The sequence below is a fragment of the Mercenaria mercenaria genome, chromosome 10 (assembly GCF_021730395.1).
Source record: "Mercenaria mercenaria strain notata chromosome 10, MADL_Memer_1, whole genome shotgun sequence".
Classification (NCBI taxonomy): Eukaryota; Metazoa; Mollusca; class Bivalvia; order Venerida; family Veneridae; genus Mercenaria; species Mercenaria mercenaria.
In genome coordinates this window covers 10179855-10200540 of record NC_069370.1, presented here as the reverse complement: position 1 = coordinate 10200540, position 20686 = coordinate 10179855, and the positions used below count along the sequence as shown (strand labels likewise).

Sequence of the window (20686 nt, the reverse complement as noted above, 5' to 3'; positions counted from 1 at the left end):
AAGAAGATTTTTAAAGCTTTTTCCTATATAAGTCTAAATAAAACTTGAGACCTCCAGGGCAGGGCCTCTTTTCACCCAAGGGGTACAATTTGAACAATTTTGGTTGAGGACCATAAGACAATGCTAATAACCAAATATCAAAGGTCTAAATGCTGTGGTTTCAGACAAGAAGATTTTTTAACTTTTTTTCCTATAAGTCTATGTAAAACTTGGGACCCCCGGGGCGGGGCCGCATTTGACCCTAGGGGAATAATTTGAACAATCTTGGTAGAGGACCACTAGATGATGCTACATACCAAAAATCAAAGCCCTAGGCCATGTGGTTTTGTACAAGAAGACTTTCAAAGTTTTCCCTATATAAGTCTACATAAACCATGTGACCCCCAGGGCTCTTGACAGAGGACCATTAGACGATGCTACATACCAAATATCAAAGCCCTAGGCCATGTGGTTTTGTACAAGAAGACTTTCAAAGTTTTCCTTATATAAGTCTATATAAACCATGTGACCCCCGGGGCGGGGCCATATTTGACCCTAGGGGGATAATTTGAATAATTTTGGTAGAGGATCGCTAGATGATGCTACACACCAGATATCAAAGCCCTAGGCCCTGTGGTTTTGGACAAGAAGATTTTTTAAGTTTTTCCTTTCGGTTGCAATGGCAACCAGAGTTCTGCATGGAATTCAATTCTTTGAACAATTTTGAAAGGGGGCCATCCAAGGATCATTCCTGTGAAGTTCGGTGTAATTCTGCCCAGTGGTTTTCAAGAAGATTTTTTTAGAAATTGTTGACGCACGACGGACATCAAGCGGTCACAATAGCTCACCTTGTCACTTTGTGACAGGTGAGCTTATAAAAACAGTACAAATATCCTACCTTGCCATTTCAGGATGCAGTGTGTTATTGAGCAGGTTACTTGTTGTTTTCACCAAATACATACTTTCTTGCTGCACCTGAAATTATAATTAATATTTAACATACTTTCTTGCCGCATCTGAAATTAAAGATCATATTCAACATACCTTATTGTTGCACCTGAAATTGGAGAATATATCTAATATACTTTTTTGCTGCACCTGAAATTGCAGGTTGTATTTAACGTATCTCTTGCTGCACCTGAAATTGCAGGTTGTATTTAACGTATCTCTTGCTGCACCTGAAATTGCAGGTTGTATTTAACGTATCTCTTGCTGCACCTGAAATTGCAAGTTGTATTCAACATATTTCTTGCTGCACCTGAAATTGCAAGTTATACACAAAATATTTCTTGTTGCACCTGAAATGTAGGTTATATTCCACATATTTCTTGCTGCACCTGAAATTGTCAAAACATTGATAAACTAATGAATTACCATTTCCATGTTATCTAAGAGTAAAGTTTATATGATGACTTCTGCATATAATAAGGAGTGTGCAACAAAAATTTTTGCAGTGCCTGATCTGACATGACCTAATATACAAAAAGTGTTTGTTATCATGTATATCAAGTTAAAGGGACGCTCTAAACAAAGATAGAAAAGTTACTTTTGAAAACTTGCTTAACAGTATACAGTGAAGTTTCTAATATTTCTGGGAGACAAAGTTTCATGAATTTCATGGTTAAGTCAATCTCCAAAATTTAATCCCCATGAACGAGCAAAATTCCCTTTGATTTTATTCTCAAAAGCTTATATCCACAGTTTCTTATCCTCGCAAAATAGCTGGGTTTTTTTTCCACCAAATCCATAAAATTTTGTGCCCTCGAAATGTAGTGATTTCACAGCAATATACTCAGCATCATTGCATGTAATTTTGATGTATTACTAAGCTGCATGGCAGTGAGGTGTAGCTGAGTTTACTTGCCTATACTGCGATTACACTGAATCATTTCATATTTTTCATATCAATGCAGATCATAAGATTAATGCAGGTTAAATCAATGTGCTTGTTATCCACAGAAAACTTTGGCAAATGTAAAAATACTAAATTCATACAGCTGCATACTTTATTAAGATTTAGCATCAGAACTTGTTCTGTCATTTTCATTTTGAATTCAAACAACTCTGTACTTAAATGTACTACAACACGAGCAGAATGTCACTGAAATATTCTAATTGTAATTGCTTCACTAATAATGCCTTCAGTTCATAGAAAAATCTATTTTTGTATTATTAGTCTTACAAAATAACAACTGTTTCTTTTGTCTATAAACGAAGAAAGCATTCTTACCTGAACAGCAAAGAAAATAGCAAACAATGTGCTCCCAATCAACAACAGGAGTATAAACAACACACTGGTAGCTTTGTCCAGAGATGATTCCAACACCATAATGATCTGAAATAGTCAAATATCATGTGCCATGTTAGATTATTCAAACAACATGATGACAGTCAATATATCATGTTCCATGTTAGATTATTCCAACAACATAATGATCTGAAATAGTGTTAAGATCACAAGCAATATAAGATGATTTAAGGATGTAGGAGTGAATTCTTTCTAACATCAAGAATTTTTTCATACTCTGTAAGCTTGAAGAAAATTAGTTTACAAGACAAACAAGAGAAGAAAAAACATAGGTCACCGAACTCGTCTTAATTTGATAGGGCATTTTCTTCACCCACTGTCTAAGCATTTTTAAAATTTTGTGAAATTTTAAAATGGTGGTACTTTATAAAACATTATATTATCCCACTTAATGTTATAGGGATTTCAGGTCTTTCAGGTTAATATGAATGCAAGGTGATGTTAGTATTATATAAGCATAATTTCACTAACAAATCTCTTTCATTTTTACATGTTGACATACTTACCCCACCCACTTTATTTTCAATGGAAAAAACATACTTAGATTAAAAACAAATTCTGACGTTAAGATTTTCAAAATATTTCGCAGCATCAATGACACACTTAAATGCTTCAAAATGGAATGAAAAAAAGTTGGGGTCACCGTGCGTTTAAGAGATTTATTAAGAAACTAGATGCCCACGGGCAACATGTCGAGCCCGCCAGCTGTCAAAAGGACAGGGAGTTGTACATGACACTCCTTGTCTCATTGAGGCAAACATTTATGCCAAATAAAAAAGAGATTGCAAAAAGTTACAATATAAGTTATTTAAAGTAACAACAAAGGGATGTAAATCTTAAAAAAAAAAAAGAAAAAAAAAAGTCCACACAAAAATCCTCACCAGTAGAGATAGGTCAAAATACACCTGAAAATTGGATGTAACATGCATGTTGTACTACAGAAAAGTGGTCTTGATTTTTCCCTACGACCAGTAATAAAAAAGTTACGAATATAAGCTATTTATAGTAACAACAAAGGGAAGTAATTCTAGGATCTTGCGCATGACACTCCACTCCGTCTCATGATGATGAACAATTGTGCCAAGTAACATCAAAATCCCTCTATGCATCAAAAAGAAAAGCTCCAGACAAAGTCATTCTTGTATCTGAATTTTGACCTCTTAAGTGTGACCTTGACCTTAGACCTAGGGACCTGGTTTTTGCGTATGACACTCCGTCTCATGGTGGTGAACATTTGTGCCAAGTAACATCAAAATCACTCCATGCATGAAGAAGAAATGCTCTGGACAAAGTTGTCATTCTTGTATCCTTTGACCTCTAAGTGTGACCTTGACCTTAGACCTAGGGACCTGGTTCTTGCGCATGACACTCCGTCTTATGATGGTGAAAAATTGTGCCAAGTTACATCAAAATCTCTCCATGCATGAAGAAGAAATGCTCTGGACAAAGTCATTTTTGAATTTGACCTTTGACCTGTAAGTATGACCTTGACCTTTGAGATAGGAACCTGGGGTTTGCGCATGACACTCTGTGTCACTGAGGTTAACGGACGCAAGCACAGACACACGCACGGACATACACTGAACAGCCATTTGGACAACTATGTCTTCACATCCGCAAGCGGGCTCGACAAAAACTGTTAACAAGAAGACCATGATGGTCCTGAATCGCTCACCTCTTCCCACATGACCCAGTTTTGAGTATGACGTTGTTTTTTCTATCATTTGACATAGTGATCTAGTTTTTGAGCTCATGTGATCCAGTTTTGAACTTGACCTAGATATTATCAAGATAAAAATTCTGACCAATTTTCATGAAGATCCATTGAAAAATATAGCCTCTAGAGAGGTCACAAGGTTTTTCTATTATTTGACAAATTGACCTAGTTTTCGCAGGTAGGTGACCCTGTTTTGAACTTGACCTAGATATTATCAAGGTAAACAGTCTCACTAATTTTCCTGAAGATCTCATGAAAAATATGGCCTCTAGAGAGGTCACAAGGTTTTTCTATTTTTATACTACTGGCCTAGTTTTTGACCGCATGTGACCCAGTTTCGAAACTTGACCTAGATATCATCAAGGTGAACATTCAGATCAATTTTCATGAAGATCCATTGAAAAATATGGCCTCTAGAAAGGTCAAAATATTTTAATAATTTTAGACCTACTGACCTAGTTTTTGACTGCAGTTGACCCAGTTTCAAACTTGACCTAGATATCATCAAGATGAACATTCAGACCAACTTTCATACAGATCCCATGAAAAATATGGCCTCTAGGGAGGTCGCAAGGTTTTTTTATTATTTGACCTACTGACCTAGTTTTTTAAGGCACGAGACCCAGTTTCAAACTTGACCTAGATATCATCAAGGTGAACATTCTGGCCAATTTTCATGAAGATCCATTCAAGGGTATGGCCTCTAGAGAGGTCACAACGTTTTTTCATTATTTGACCTACTGACCTACTTTTTGATGGCACGTGACCCACTTTCGAACTTGACCTAGATATCATCAAGATGAACATTCTGACCAATTTTTATGGAGATCCATTCACAAGTATGGCCTCTAGAGAGGTCACAAGGTTTTTCTATTTTTAGACCTACTGACCTAGTTTTTGACTGCACATGACCCTGTTTCGAACTTGACCTAGATATCATCAAGATGAACATTCAGACCAACTTTCATACAGATCCCATGAAAAATATGACCTTTAGAGAGGTCACAAGGTTTTTCTATTATTTGACCTACTGACCTAGTTTTTGATGGCACGTGACCCACTTTCGAACTTGACCTAGATATCATCAAGATGAACATTCAGACCAACTTTCATACAGATCCCATGAAAAATATGTCCTCTAGAGAGGTCACAAGGTTTTTCTATCATTTGACCTTCTGACCTAGTTTTTGAAGGCACGTGACCCACTTTCGAACTTGACCTAGATATCATGTAGGTGAACATTCTGACTAAATTTCATGAAGATCTCATGAAATATATGGCCTCTAGAGAGGTCACAAGGTTTTTCTATTTTTAGACCTACTGACCTAGTTTTTGACCGCACGTGACCCAGTTTCGAACTTGACCTAGATATCATCAAGATGAACATTCAGACCAACTTTCATACAGATCCCATGAAAAATGTGGCCTCTAGAGAGGTCACAACGTTTTTTCATTATTTGACCTACTGACCTAGTTTTTGATGGCATGTGACCCAGTTTCGAACTTGACCTAGATATCATCAATGTAAACGTTCTGACCATTTTTCATGAAGAAATTTTGAAATATATGGCCTCTAGAGAGGTCACAAAGTTTTTCTATTTTTAGACCTACTGACCTAGTTTTTGACCGCACGTGACCCAGTTTCGAACTTGACCTAGATATCATCAAGGTGAACATTCTAACCAATTTTCATAAAGATCCCGCAAAAAATGTGATCTCTAGAGTGGTCACAAGCAAAAGTTTACGGACGGACAGACGGACGGACGGACAACGGACGCTGCGTGATCACAAAAGCTCACCTTGTCACTATGTGACAGGTGAGCTAAAAACTGGTGAATTTTTGGTATTGTTCCTTTAGTTTTAATTTATATTTTCTAGATAAAAAAAGTGCTATCTTGAAAATTTTTATTTCAATTTATATCTTGTCATTATATGTATCAGTCAGGAAAATATCAAAACCAAACCTGATCTACTTTAATAGATATTTGAAATTACCTACCCCTACCCCATTGTAAATCTTAGTCAATCTTTGGCAAATGTCAGCCAAAAATAAGGGTGAAAAAATTTTTTTTGCAGAAAGAAGAATCTATTGGTTAAATGGTACATTATTAGCCATATTTTAAGTATTTAGCATTAATTTTTGGCAAAACTTTTGTTAGAAAGCAATATTTGAAGAAACATTTTTCAAAATGGTGGATATCCTGAAAAACGCTCGTACATCCTTAAGCAACATGATGATCTGAAATAGCTACAGGTTCATGTGCAATGTTAGATGATTCTAACAACATAATGATCTGAAATAGTGTTAAGATCACAAGCAATATATTATTAAGATGATTTCATGTGCAATATTAGATGATACCAGCTACACAATGATTCAAATTGGCCACATCAAGATCATTCAAGAAGGATGATATGAAATACACAATGCAGTCACTACATCTTAAATAGCCACAATATCATTTGCAACGTGAGATGATTCCTGCTACATGATGATCTGAAATAGTCACAAGATCATGTGCAATCTTAATGTTTTCTGTAAATTGTAAAAAATGTAATTCTGAAAATCTGCATTAACCATGTATAAGATCTATATATAGTTTGGCTTTCCTCACTTAATTAGGGGGAGGGGGATGGAGAGCAAAGTTACATTCTCCTTATTAGCTGACTGATAATACATCATAGTTTGCTTCATTTAAATATCAATGTGTTACACTTTTTGATAAATCAATAGAAGAAAAAATCAAATTGAATGATATTCTGTATCTTTTCTTTGTGTTGGGTTTTGGCACTGATTTTCAACAGTATTTAAGACACGTTATGACGAAACGTTAACCTAACCAGTGTTCTAGGATTCTGTAGCAGTAAAAATCCGTTCTCCGCAAGTATATGCCAATTTGATGCAGAGGTGGCGACTAAAATGACTTTTGACACAATGTCAATTATCAATTCAACAAACATACACCTAACATGGGGATCAAACTGAAGTCCCCTTGATCCATGGACCTGAGCTCTCCCTATCTAGCAAAGCAGACAGGCTATCATTCTGTAACATCAATTGCATCTGGGGCCAGAGAAGTGATAAGAGAATCAGTTTGAAGACATTACCTTTTGATCACCTTTCATTACAATTCTGCCAATTCCACGTAACCAGTTAGGCATGATCACATCTTTCCTGTCCCTGATCCAGTTAGCTATTCCCTTTCTAACAGTCTTCATCCTGTCCCCTAATGGCCCATCAGAACTACCCAGCTTGATACCTGGTAAAACAAATACAGGAAAAAAAGATCATCAGAGCTACTAAACTTGGAACCTGGATAAAGAAATACAGGAAAAAAGATGACAGAAATGCTTTCATATGTAACTGGACCAACAATCATTATGATCCAAATTTTTTTTAATGTAACTTAACTTTATTTCTCAACTTTATAATATATAGTAAAACTTCATTAACATAAAGGGAGCAATGGTCTAGAGATTAAAGTCTTAGTATCTTAATTCTAAGGTCATATAATATATAGCACCAGGTTAGAAAATGATAAAATTGAGTTTGGTGGCAGATCTCAGAAAGCAGAGGGAAAGTTTAATTTATCTTCTAGATCAAGCTAAAATAAACAAATGAATGAAGTATTGCTATGCAATACAGCGCCAAACTTCTATGCTAAGTTATTTGAATATCCATGCATGCATGAAAATGTTACAGACTGGACAAGAAAAATAACCTTTATCTTCGACATTTAAGTGTGACCTTCACTTCTGAGCTTGAAGTCTGGGTCTTGCATATGCCACATAATCTCATTGCAGAAGCATTTGTGTCATTAGTAAGTAAGTTTAAAACCCCTTTCTAGATGGCACTGTTATGGAGAAGACACAAACAGACTAAGTTAAACTCTGACCTCAAAATGTGACCTTGACCTTTAGGCTAATGGTATTGGTGTTGCTCATGTCATACTGTCTAATTATGCAGAGCATTTGTCTCAAGTACTATTAAAATCCCTTGACAAATGGCAGAGTAATGAACTAAACATTATACAGTAATTATTAATATCATGTTAACCTTTCACCTTGAAGTGATACCATGACCTCTGTGCTAAAGGTCTGAGCCTGAGCATTGCAAAACATTTCATTATGAGGAATATTTGTGCCAAGTAATATTACAATCCCTTGATAGATGGTTAAGTTATTGAGCGGACTTGAAAAGAAACTTTTGACCTTTGAGCTAGGGTTCCACATACTGCACATAACACAAGAACTCATTATACACATAATGTTCATACCATGTTAACCTCTGACTTCCTATTCTAACCTTGACCTTTAAGTTAAGGGTCTGGGAATTGTGCACGACACATTGTCTCATTATTGCAAAAAAAAATTTAATACTACAATACCATCCTGTATATTCAACATGGACTGGACAGGAAATAAACTGTTCTCCTTTGACCTCCAAGTGTAACCTTGACCTTTGAGCAAGGAATTTGGGTGTTGTGCATAGCTTGTTGAGAGAAACATTTGTGACCAATAATTTTAAAATCCCTTGATGAATGGCAGGGTTATTGACCACAAAAAAGTGTGGACAGACTGACTAGAAGAATGACAGTAAGGATCCATGGATGGACAAACATAAACCATACTGGTCATGGGACTGGTAGGGGACTGATAGATATGAAAACAAATTTGTCTATGGAAGGTAAAGGGTTTAAAATATATTCTACATTACTCTCTGCTATAAGTCAGTGTTCACAAATACATAACTGAACAAATTATAACGACCACTTACTTGCTTTCTTGATAAGCCATAATCCAACAGGTATAGGTAGCAGGATACAAATCAACCAAAAATGTATCCACACTCTTGTTAAAACCAGACCCCATAACAACCAAATAAAGTACTGGTCACTCAGTGAATGGGTCACAGGTTCGGGCTTGGATGGTGTTGTGGTCAACTTGCTACGATGTTGCTGACGTCTAAGGATCTCTGGATTTACATTCAGTGAACTTGGTTTTGTGGCGTCTGACTTGGTCGGATCTTCTGTTCTCATTGGAGTTCCTGTAACAGAAATCAACAGGTACCGTATCAGGGTGTCCAAATTCTTTCTGCAAACCAAGAAGCAGTTAACCACATTTTGTGCTGACATTTGTGACATGCTCTCTACAAAATGATAATTTGTGACATGCTTTCTGCTTCTAGTCTCTACAAAATGATAATTTGAGACATGCTTTCTGCTTCTAGTCTCTACAAAATGATAATTTGTGACATGCTTTCTGCTTCTAGTCTCTACAAAATGATAATTTGTGACATGCTTTCTGCTTCTAGTCTCAACAAAATGATAATTTGTGACATGCTTTCTGCTTCTAGCCTTTACAAAGTGATAGTTTGTGACATGCTTCCTGCTTCTAGCCTCTGCAAAGTGATAATGTGTGACATGCTTCCTGCTTGTAGCCTCTACAAAGTGATAATTTGTGACATGCTTCCTGCTTCTAGACTCTACAGTGATAATTTGTGACATGCTTCCTGCTTCTAACCTCTACAAAGTGACAATTTGTGACATGCTTCCTGCTTCTAGACACTAGTGATAATTTGTGACATGCTTCCTGCTTCTAGCCTCTACCAGGTGATAATTTGTGACATGCTTCCTGCATCTAATCTCTACCTGGTGATAATTTGTGACATGCTTCCTGCACCTAATCTCTACCTGGTGATAATTTGTGACATGCTTCCTGCTTCTAATCTCTACCTGGTGATAATTTGTGACATGCTTCCTGCATCTAATCTCTACCTGGTGATAATTTGTGACATGCTTCCTGCATCTAATCTCTACCTGGTGATAATTTGTGACATGCTTCCTGCTTCTAGACTTTAGTGATAATTTGTGACATGCTTCCTGCACCTAATCTCTACCAGGTGATAATTTGTGACATTCTTCCTGCTTCTAGTCTCTACCAGGTGATAACTTGTGACATGCTTCCTGCATGTAATCCACTAATCTCAACCTAGTTGTAATTTGTGACATGCTTCCTGCATCTGATCTCTACCTGGTGGTAATTTGTGACATGCTTCCTGCATGTAGTCTCTAACAAAAAGTGTCCTGTAAATTCCTTCATAAGGCCCAGGTAATTCAGTTCACTTACATATTATTGTTTATCTATATGTATATACATTAACCAAATCACAATGAAATGGCAAGAAAAGTGCAGCCTTGAAATCACTCATACCCAAGGTTTTGGAATATCATTCTAATACTCTACTTACTCAGTAACTTAGCAGCATAACAACATTCCCTAACAGTAATACAAGCTCGTATTGCCACAACAGTATCTTGCCTGTATCATCCACACTACACCGTATAGTGTTAACGGATGCCAAACGAATACAAAAACAGCAAGCAGAAAGTTATCCGGTGACGAAAGCCATTCCCTGCTGCTGCTCGGTGCTCTCGCAATAGGTGTATGGGGCGCATAAAACGCACAATGACCACACGATTAACGCATATATAAAGGACGAACAACCTTCAGTTAACGAATATCACCGTACTAGTAACGGACTTGTACTGCGTAAAACATAAGTGCAACGCATGAGAAACTGACAAAACGTTCTGGTCAATTATCGTCCGTTGAACATACATTACATCCATTGCATGTCCGGTAGTAGTCCGGCTGTGAATCAGGTCCACTGGACAAGACAAGTGCAAACTGGACAAGAACGGATGGGAACAGGTCAAGTACAGAATAGGGAATGCACGAGTAACGAACAAAACTCATATCAGCGCATTGCTACTGTACATCTAACGGACAGCTTTGTCCGCTGGTGTACGTTCTAAATTTTGAACATGCTCAAAACCTTCCACCGGATGAAACGAACATCGCCGGACAAGGAGCGCAGGTGCCGCATGAAAAACAGGAAAGAAATGCATGCAAACGGATTGAAAATTTTGTTATACCTTGGACGTCCGTTAACGCTATGCGGTGTAGTGTGACTGAAACTATAGCTGTAATTTGCTTGAGTTTTAGCTGTATTCTGACTGTATTCTGACTGTTTTTTGGCACTTTTTTGGAAGTTTTTTCAAATGCATTTAAAACTTGTATTGTTTGTTCTATAAATATACTTGTCAATCAGCTAAATATAGTGTAGGTAACAGTTGCCATGGTAGCAAGTTCTTACCAATGTTTTCAACAACTGGTATTGGTTTTTCAGCCTCTGCCTCCCCTTCATCTGATTTGCTAGTTTTGTCATGTGACTCTGAGGGTGTGGTTTCACCCGTGAATAAACTCATTGTAGATTCGAACATAGACTTTCGATTAGGATCTAGAAAATAGGAGTAAACATAAACATTAAACATACATTTGTAACAACATGTCAAGTGACAGGAATAGTTACCTACAGAAATACTTATTCTTTATCAAGTCTGTAATAAATGAGTTTTAATTTTATTTTTGTTTAGCACCATTTTTCAACAATATATCATTTAATGAAATATGTAACAGTGGACAGTGTAACCTAGCCAGTGCTACTGGATTCTGTGCCAGTCTGGACCAGTACTAACCTGTTTTCTGCAAGTTACTGCCAACTTACCCACATGTATCAGAGGTTGAGGAAGAATGATTTCAGATGCAATGTCTTTTATCAAATCATCACTGAAAACATAACCTTGCCAGAAGATCAAATTCATGACCCTATGATCTGCCCTATCCGTACTGAGCTAAGCAGGCAGGCTATTTCAGATGAAATACCAAAACAAAGGCCATAATGGCATTTAAAAAAGATGAGTGTAGAGGTATCAACATAATCATTTCTGTGTAATTAGTTTTTAAAAAATCTTACCACTCATTTCACAGGACTTTTTTTTAAGTTTTCACTAGGTATAACTTTGTAAATAGTAAAGTCAATACAACATGACTTGAAGAAATTTGGTGAGGATCATCAACAGTGGCATTTCAATGACGTCATTTTGAAACAGGGACAGCAGTTTCACAAAAGATTTTCAACTTTTCCATATATGGCCACATATATGTAGAGACAGGAAACTAGCCCTGTCCCAATTTGGCCATGTTCTTTAAAACAGATCAACATGGCTATAGGAATTTGGTAAAGGGTCACCAAAGGAACATTTCAAAAAATGTTTAGTATTATACTTGGCTAGGAATTTTAGAGTTGAAGATTTTTAATTTTTTTTACATAGCAATACAGAGATAACAAGCCCTGTTTCCTAACAGCAATGTTTATAAATAAATCAGAACAATTTGGAGGAATTTGACAGAGGAACAGAGCTGTGAAATTATTTTGAAATTGGGCCAGTGGTTTCTGAGGAAATGGTTTCAAATGTTTTTCCTTTTGTTTGCAATGGCAACATCAGTTCTGCATGGATGGTCTGGATTAGAAGGAATGTGAAAGAGGACAACCTCTAAGAGAAAAGGCAATACTGTATAATCAACCCTTGATACCCATAATTTACCTTAAAGAGATATGATGATGGTACATTGAACCCCTGATACCCATATTTTATCTCTAGGAGATAGTGCACTGAACCCCTGATACCCATATTTTATCTCTAGGAGATAGTGCACTGAACCCCTGATACCCATATTTTGTCTCTAGGAGATCATGCACTGAACCCCTGATACCCATATTTTATCTCTAGGAGATAGTGCACTGAACCCCTGATACCCATATTTTGTCTCTAGGAGATCATGCAATGAACCCCTGATACCCATATTCTGTCTCTAAGAGATAGTGCACTGAACCCCTGATACCCATATTCTGTCTCTAAGAGATAGTGCACCAAACCCCTGATACCCATATTTTGTCTCTAGGAGATCATGCAATGAACCCCTGATACCCATATTCTGTCTCTAGGAGATAGTGCACTGAACCCCTGATACCCATATTTTGTCTCTAGGAGATAGTGCACCGAACCCCTGATACCCATATTCTGTCTCTAGGAGATATTGCACTGAATCCCTGATACCCATATCTTGTCTCTAGGAGATAGTGCACTAAACCCCTGATACCCATATTCTGTCTCTAGGAGATAGTGCACTGAACCCCTGATACCCATATTCTGTCTCTAGGAGATAGTGCACCAAACCCCTGATACCCATATTCTGTCTCTAGGAGATAGTGCACCAAACCCCTGATACCCATATTCTGTCTCTAGGAGATAGTGCACCAAACCCCTGATACCCATATTCTGTCTCTAGGAGATAGTGCACCAAACCCCTGATACCCATATTCTGTCTCTAGGAGATAGTGCACCAAACCCCTGATACCCATATTCTGTCTCTAGGAGATAGTGCACCAAACCCCTGATACCCATATTCTGTCTCTAGGAGATAGTGCACCAAACCCCTGATACCCATATTCTGTCTCTAGGAGATAGTGCACCAAACCCCTGATACCCATATTCTGTCTCTAGGAGATAGTGCACCAAACCCCTGATACCCATATACTGTCTCTAGGAGATAGTGCACCAAACCCCTGATACCCATATTCTGTCTCTAGGAGATAGTGCACCAAACCCCTGATACCCATATTCTGTCTCTAGGAGATAGTGCACCGAACCCCTGATACCCATATTCTGTCTCTAGGAGATAGTGCACCGAACCCCTGATACCAATATTTTGTCTCTAGGAGATAATGCACTGAACCCCTGATACCCATATTCTGTCTCTAGGAGATAATGCACTGAATGCCTGATACCCATATTTTGTCTCCAGGAGATAGTGCACTAAACCCCTGATACCCATATGTATTACCTTTAGAAAACAGTACAATACTGCATTCAACACTTCTGTGTGTAGGTGTATTCAGTTTAGCATCTATTTTAAAAAATTTTAGTCATATAAGGACAGTGTCTACTTGTAGTGCTCAGTGAGTGCAATGCCCAAATTTACAGTGCTCCCTCACTGGAAAATCACATCGTAGACACATGACATGATACCTCACTCAGACATATTATACTGACACTGGGCAGAGCAGTCCTAGAACTATCCTCCTAATGCTGAGCACCAAGCAAGAAGCTGCTAGTAACATTTTTCACTTTTTTGGAATGACGCAGCCAGGGAGCGAACCCACAACATCCAACACTCGAAGAGAGAGCTCTTCTAGAAGGCTCCTGAGGTAGTGTATTCAACACCAGCTATTCATATTTTACCTCTGCCTTCTTCCTGTTGTCTTCTCATTTCATTATGCTCTGCTACAAAGCCCACAATCATCACTGCACCCATAAACAGAAGGAGTGGAACCCTCAGTATACCTGCAATAATATTTATTTATATATTACATATCACAAAGCCAAAAAATCCTCACTGCATTTATGAGGTATTACAGCTGTATGTCCAGTCATTATAATGTTCTTGGTCAGAAACTGCTTTCATGCTGAAAGTCAGTTTGACCTTTAACTGCCAGCCCTAAACATAACAGGGTCATCTACTGAACACAGGCAATTGTTAAAAAAGAAGCTGAAATATATGGCTAATAATAAAGTAACAAGTGGGCCATGATGGTCCTAGATAGCCCACCTGAGCTTCATAGTTTACTTTTAACAATTTTTGTTATAGGGTTTCGTAAGTTAAACATCTATGAATTTATTTTTGAAATTTGGCCACTTGTTTCAGACAATTTTAATTACAAGTTTCATTGGAAATACTATATACACACACACAAAAAAAAGAATTACACCCTCAAGGATCCTTTTTTGACAAACTGGAATACAGCTGAACGTTGTTTGCCCAAACTCTACGGGACTAGCAAAATTTGTTCAAGTTCTCAGTAATTCGAGCCATCAAACAATAAACATTATGTAGAGATTACAATAAACATAATTTTCATTATGTAGAGATTGCCAGCACCTGATGATGAGTTCAAGCAAAGGGTGAGGTTTTACTGCAGTTTGAACAAACTTGGTATAGTGCCAACAAAGGAGCATCTGTGTGAAATAATTTGAAATAATTTAGTCAGCAGTTTCTGACAAGAAGATTCCAATGTTTAACTATAGCCTATAAGGATAATCAGCGGCCAAGTTATTTACCATAGAAGACTGATCTACAGGAGTTTTGTAGAAGATCACCTAGAAAATATATACGTGAAATTATTTTGAAGTTCGGACCAATAGTTTCAGGGAAGATACAGTCATACAGAAAAAAGTAGCCCCGCCCTGTGACAGCTATGTTTTTTAACAAATCAACATAATTTGAGGTAATTTGGTAGAGGAACACGTACCCGAGGAAACTTCCTATAAAATTATTTTTAATAGGGTCAGCTGTTCCAGAGGAAATTTTTGAAAGTTATCTATACAGCCATAAATTAAAGAGAAAACTAGGCCCGTCCCATGGTGGGCAGGTTTTTTAACACATCAAAATGGCTTGAAGAAATTTGGTAGAGGGTCACCCAAGAAACACTACAATGCAGCTGTGAAGTTATTCTGAGTTTTCCCTTTGTTTCAGACTTCTGCATGTATGACCTACATTTGAGCCACGCCATGAGAAAATCAACATAGTGGGTTTGCGACCAGCATGGATCCAGACCAGCCTGCGCATCCACGCAGTCTGGTCAGGCTCCATGCTGTTCGCTTTTAAAGCCTATTGGAATTGGAGGAACTGCAGATGCGCAGGCTGGTCTGGATCCATGCTGGTCGCAAAGCCACTATGTTGGTTTTCTCATGGCGTGACTCATTTAAACACTCCTATGAAATTTGTTCTTTGTGCTCAAGTGAGCTAAAAATGCTCATACTGAGTGAGTCGGGTTTTATGGCAAATCGACACATAATTAAACTGGTTCATGTACAGTTTATAAGACAATTACAACTGAAATTTCAATGAGAACATAGACACCATCAAATTTAACCCTTACCCTGCTCAATTTCTATAATAAACTTGTCCATCTTACAATTTGGACATCACCATTAGCTGTTAAAAGGGGTGCTTACCAAAAAAATACTTTCTGAATGGCGAACCATGAAGATCTTGATCAGACTGCATAGATGTGCAGGCTGATCATGATCTGCACTGGTCGCAAAGGCAGAATCAATCGTGTCTAGCATGGTAAGGGTTAAAAGAAACAGATATAACTGCACCTTTTACAGTAACAAGAGGACCATGATGGTCCTGAATCGCTCACCTATCCCCACATGACCCAGTGTTGAACTGAGTATGACGTCGTTATTTCTATTACTTGACACAGTGACCTAGTTTTTGAGCACATTTGACCTAGATATCATCAAGATAAAAAATTCTGACCAATTTTCATGAAGATAAATTGAAAAATATGACCTCTAGAGAGGTCACAAGGTTTTTCTATCATTTGACCTAATGACCTAGTTTCTGAAGGCACGTGACCCACTTTTGAACTTGACCTAGATATCATCAAGGTGAACATTCTCACCAATTTTCATGAAGATCTCATGAAAAATATGGCCTCTAGAGAGGTCACAAGGTTTTTCTATTTTTCGACCTACTGACCTAGTTTTTGACCGCACATGACCCAGTTATGAACTTGACCTAGGTATCATCAAGATTAACATTCTCACCAATTTTCATGAAGATCCATTGAGAAATATGGCCCCTAGAGACGTCACAAGGTTTTTCTATTTTTAGACCTACTGACCTAGTTTTTGACCACACGTGACCCAGTTTTGAACTTGACCTACATATCATCAAGGTGAACATTCTGACCAATTTTCATGAAGATCTCTTGAAAAATATGGCCTCTAGACAGGTCACAAGGTTTTTCTATTTTTAGATCTACTGACCTAGTTATTGACCGCACGTAAACCAGTTTCGAACTTGACCTAGATATCATCAAGGTGCACATTCTGACCAATTTTCATGAAGATCTCTTGAGAAATATGGCCTCTAGAGAGGTCACAAGGTTTTTTCTATTTTTAGACCTACTGACCTAGTTTTTGACCCCACCTGACCCAGTTTCGAACTTGACCTAGATATCATCAAGGTGAACATTCTGATCAATTTTCATGAAAATCCATTGAGAAAGATGGCCTCTAGAGAGGTCACAAGGTTTTTTTATTTTTAGACCTACTGACCTAGTTTTTGACCCCACGTGACCCAGTTTCGAACTTGATCTAGATATCATCAAGGTGAACATTCTGACCAATTTTCATGAAGATCTCATGAAAAATATGGCCTCTAGAGAGGTCACAAGGTTTTTCTATTTTTAGACCTACTGACCTAGTTTTTGACCGCACGTGACCCAGTTTGGAACTTGACCTAGATATCACCAAGATTAACATTCTGACCAACTTTCATAAAGATCCCATGAAAAATGTGACCTCTAGAGTGGTCACAAGCAAAAGTTTACGGATGCACGGACGGACGCACGGACGGACGACGGACGACGGACGCCACGTGATCACAAAAGCTCACCTTGTCACTTTGTGACAGGTGAGCTAAAAAAAGAACTGGTGTCAAATGTTTAGATATCTTAAGCAAGATACTTCAAATTTACCAAAGAATGAAACAATTTCAGGAACTGTTTGTGCAGTCAGCTAAATGCGTCATATTGATTAACTATTCTGCCAAACACATGTTACCTAATGATCAATTATGAAAACATAGACTGACTCCCATAGCACTACTACAGAGGCAAGTTTTTGTGTATGATATTGTCAGCATTATGAGGAGTACTGCTAAAAGCATTGATCATTTTCTTCTACTCCATCAATGTATTCTAGTACAGTGCACTCTGTATGTCTGGAGACAAAGGATGATTTATAATTGCAAAATTGTTGAAATATAAAACATATGAAAGTTGTTTTTTCTTTCTGACTAACAAGTTGAAATTCTTTTAACAGTTGTATTTTTGCTGACTAGATTGTTCATTTCTGCTGTTAAAAATCTTTCTTTGTGTTGAAAATTGAAAAAAATTTTAGGCACCAATATTTTGATTTCTCATTTATCTAAATACTTTTGGAAGGCACAGTACATAATATTATTAGCAATATAAAATGAGCCGTGCCATGAGAAAACCAACATAGTGGGTTTGCGACCAGCATGGATCCAGACCAGCCTGCGCATCCGCGCAGTCTGGTCAGGCTCCATGCTGTTCGCTTTTAAAGCCTATTGGAATTGGAGAAACTGTTAGCGAACAGCATGGATCCTGGCCAGACTGCGCGGATGCGCAGGCTGGTCTGGATCCATGCTGGTCGCAAAGCCACTATGTTGGTTTTCTCATGGCGGGGCTCAAATGTAAGAATTGAGAACTAACAGCTCTTTTCCCCCAAATCTTAATTTTTCCCATCAATATAATAAACAGAAATGATTAACAAGAGCTGTCCACTATTCGGCAGATTGACAGTAAAATGAATATATGTCTCGATAAGAAACTTCTACTTTAAAAGGAAGATACACCAAGGGGCATAATTCTGTCAAGAACACAAATTAGAGTTATTGGGATTGTTACCACACATGCAGATGATGATGGTAAAGATATATTTTGAGTTTCAAGTCATTATCTTATATAGTACCAAAGTTATGTCCAGAGAACGAAGTTTGTTAAAAAATTTAAGTATGAAAGGGGCATAATTTGGTCAAAAATACAAATCAGAGTTATGGGGATTGTTACCACACATGCAGATGATGATGATAAAGATACATTTTAAGTTTCAAGTCTTTATCTTACATTGCATTAAAGTTATATCCAGAAATCGGAGATTGCAAAAAAACTTTAAGTACTAAAGGGGCATAATTCTGTCAAAAATACAGTAAGAGTTATGGGGTTTGTAACCACACATGCAGATGATGATTATTAAGAAATATTTTTAATTTCAAGTCATTATCTTTTAAAGTACCAAAGATATGTCTATAAACAAAGCTTTCGAAAAAATTTAACATGAAAATAATTCCAAGTATAACAACTTTGTGACCTTGACCTTGGGTATAATGGGCTCAGCCCCAACAAATACTTTGTTTGTATACTGGACAATGTTTATGTGAAGTTACAGTAAGATATAAGCAATATTAACAAAGATATGACAGAAAAACAAAGGTTGCCGAAAAACTTTAACCTTAAAAATAACCTAAGTATAACACCTTGGTGACCTTGACCTTGGATAAAATGGGCCAAGCCCCTGCACATAATTTGTTTGTATGCTGGACAATGTTTATGTAAAGTTACAGTAAGATATAAGCAACAGTAACAAAGATGTGACAGAAAAACAAAGGTTGCTGAAAAACTTTTAACCATGAAGGGTCACGCCGAAGCCGTGGCGAGTAGAATATCCCCCCTATTCTCCGAAAAACTTTAACCTTAAAAATAACCTAAGTATAACACCTTGGTGACTTTGATCTTGGGTATAATGGGCTCAGCCCCTATAAATACTTTGTATACTGGACAATGTTTATGTGAAGTTACAGTAAGATATAAGCAATATTAACAAAGATATGACAGAAAAACAAAGGTTGCTGAAAAACTTTAAACCTTAAAAATAACTTAAGTAGAACAGCTTGGTGACCTTGACCTTGGGTATAATGGGCTCAGCCCCTACACATACATTGTTTGTATACTGGACAATGTTTATGTGAAGTTACAGTAAGATATAAGCAATAGTAACAAAGATATGACAGAAAAACAAAGGCTGCCGAAAAACTTTAACCATGAAGGGTCACGCCGACGCCAGGGCGAGTAGAATAGCCCTCCTATTCCCGGAATAGTGGAGCTAAAAAAAACTGAAAGTTTTTTGTTGATTCTGAGTTTGTATCAGTGTTTGACTAACATTTAAATGCAAACACATTACAAGACTGGCACCACCTGAAATGATGTTGAAATCAAGGAAAATTTACCTGCAGTTGCAGCTACATGTAGAATGAACATCAGCCATACTGGTATAGAGATCTTCTGTAACAAGCCTCGAGATTCTGGCGTCCACAGGAAAATTATAGCAACAAAGTATGCAACAAACAATGTCCATACCTGAAACAAACAGAAAATATATTTTGACATATTATTTAAAGTTGATGTAAATCATTATTTTTTAACTCTTATATCTGTGTAAAACCGGACTGGTTGTGTTTTATGATGACTTTGGTACATTTTGTATATTGCTTCAACAGAATATGCTTAAATTTTTATACAATATATCATTGTCATCAAAGTCTGAAGCTGGTATATCGAAGTTTTCTTATCGTGCATCAGTAGATCATCTATATAAAGCATCTAAGGAACGAACAACTTCCTCACATTCAAAGGACTTTGAAACTCATTCACTTGATCACCATGAAGCGGCCTCATGGGATTTACCATATCTTCAAGACTTATAAGCTATGCTTATTGCTGGTACTGCTTGAGTTGGTATTGAATAGTGGTTTTGGATAGGCTGAAAAAAGTGTAGGAAACCTGCTGGAGTCAATGAGACCCATGAGCTGACTTGAATAAAATAATAAAATGCGAGGCTATTCAATGAGGAAAAACACAAATGTAATATTCTTTTTATCACATGTGAGCTTTTCCTGCTGAAACACAACATTTTTTCTTTCTTTACATATTAACATAGACCAAGTAAATTTGACCAACTTCTCTAAAATGTAAAACGATGTCAAAGCGTGTAATACCAAATTTATGTAATGGCTTTATTTCACTCCCACAACGTCAAACATGTGATTAACTCAAATAAAATTTGTGTCAAAATTTACTGTGGAATTTTGAATATTTTACAAGTGTTTGGCTGTATGCAAAC

General features: G+C 37.2%; 1 protein-coding gene across 5 annotated transcripts in view; it reads right to left on the bottom strand.

Moving 5' to 3' along the window:
* The window catches only part of LOC123559776 (transmembrane protein 245-like), a 66437-nt gene that overhangs the window by 37763 nt on the left and 7988 nt on the right, over positions 1–20686 (bottom strand). For all 5 annotated transcript variants that reach the window (XR_008372611.1, XM_045351854.2, XM_045351852.2 and 2 more), the window contains exons 2-8: positions 19794–19923; positions 14153–14254; positions 11164–11307; positions 8782–9051; positions 7113–7264; positions 2210–2314; positions 878–954 (exon numbers count right to left, since the gene is read on the bottom strand). Coding sequence is in view for 4 of the 5 variants with exons in the window: in XM_045351854.2 (XP_045207789.2) it covers positions 878–954; positions 2210–2314; positions 7113–7264; positions 8782–9051; positions 11164–11307; positions 14153–14254; positions 19794–19923 (980 nt within the window). In the remaining variant the exon portion in view is untranslated. The remainder of the gene's footprint in view (positions 1–877; positions 955–2209; positions 2315–7112; positions 7265–8781; positions 9052–11163; positions 11308–14152; positions 14255–19793; positions 19924–20686) is intronic.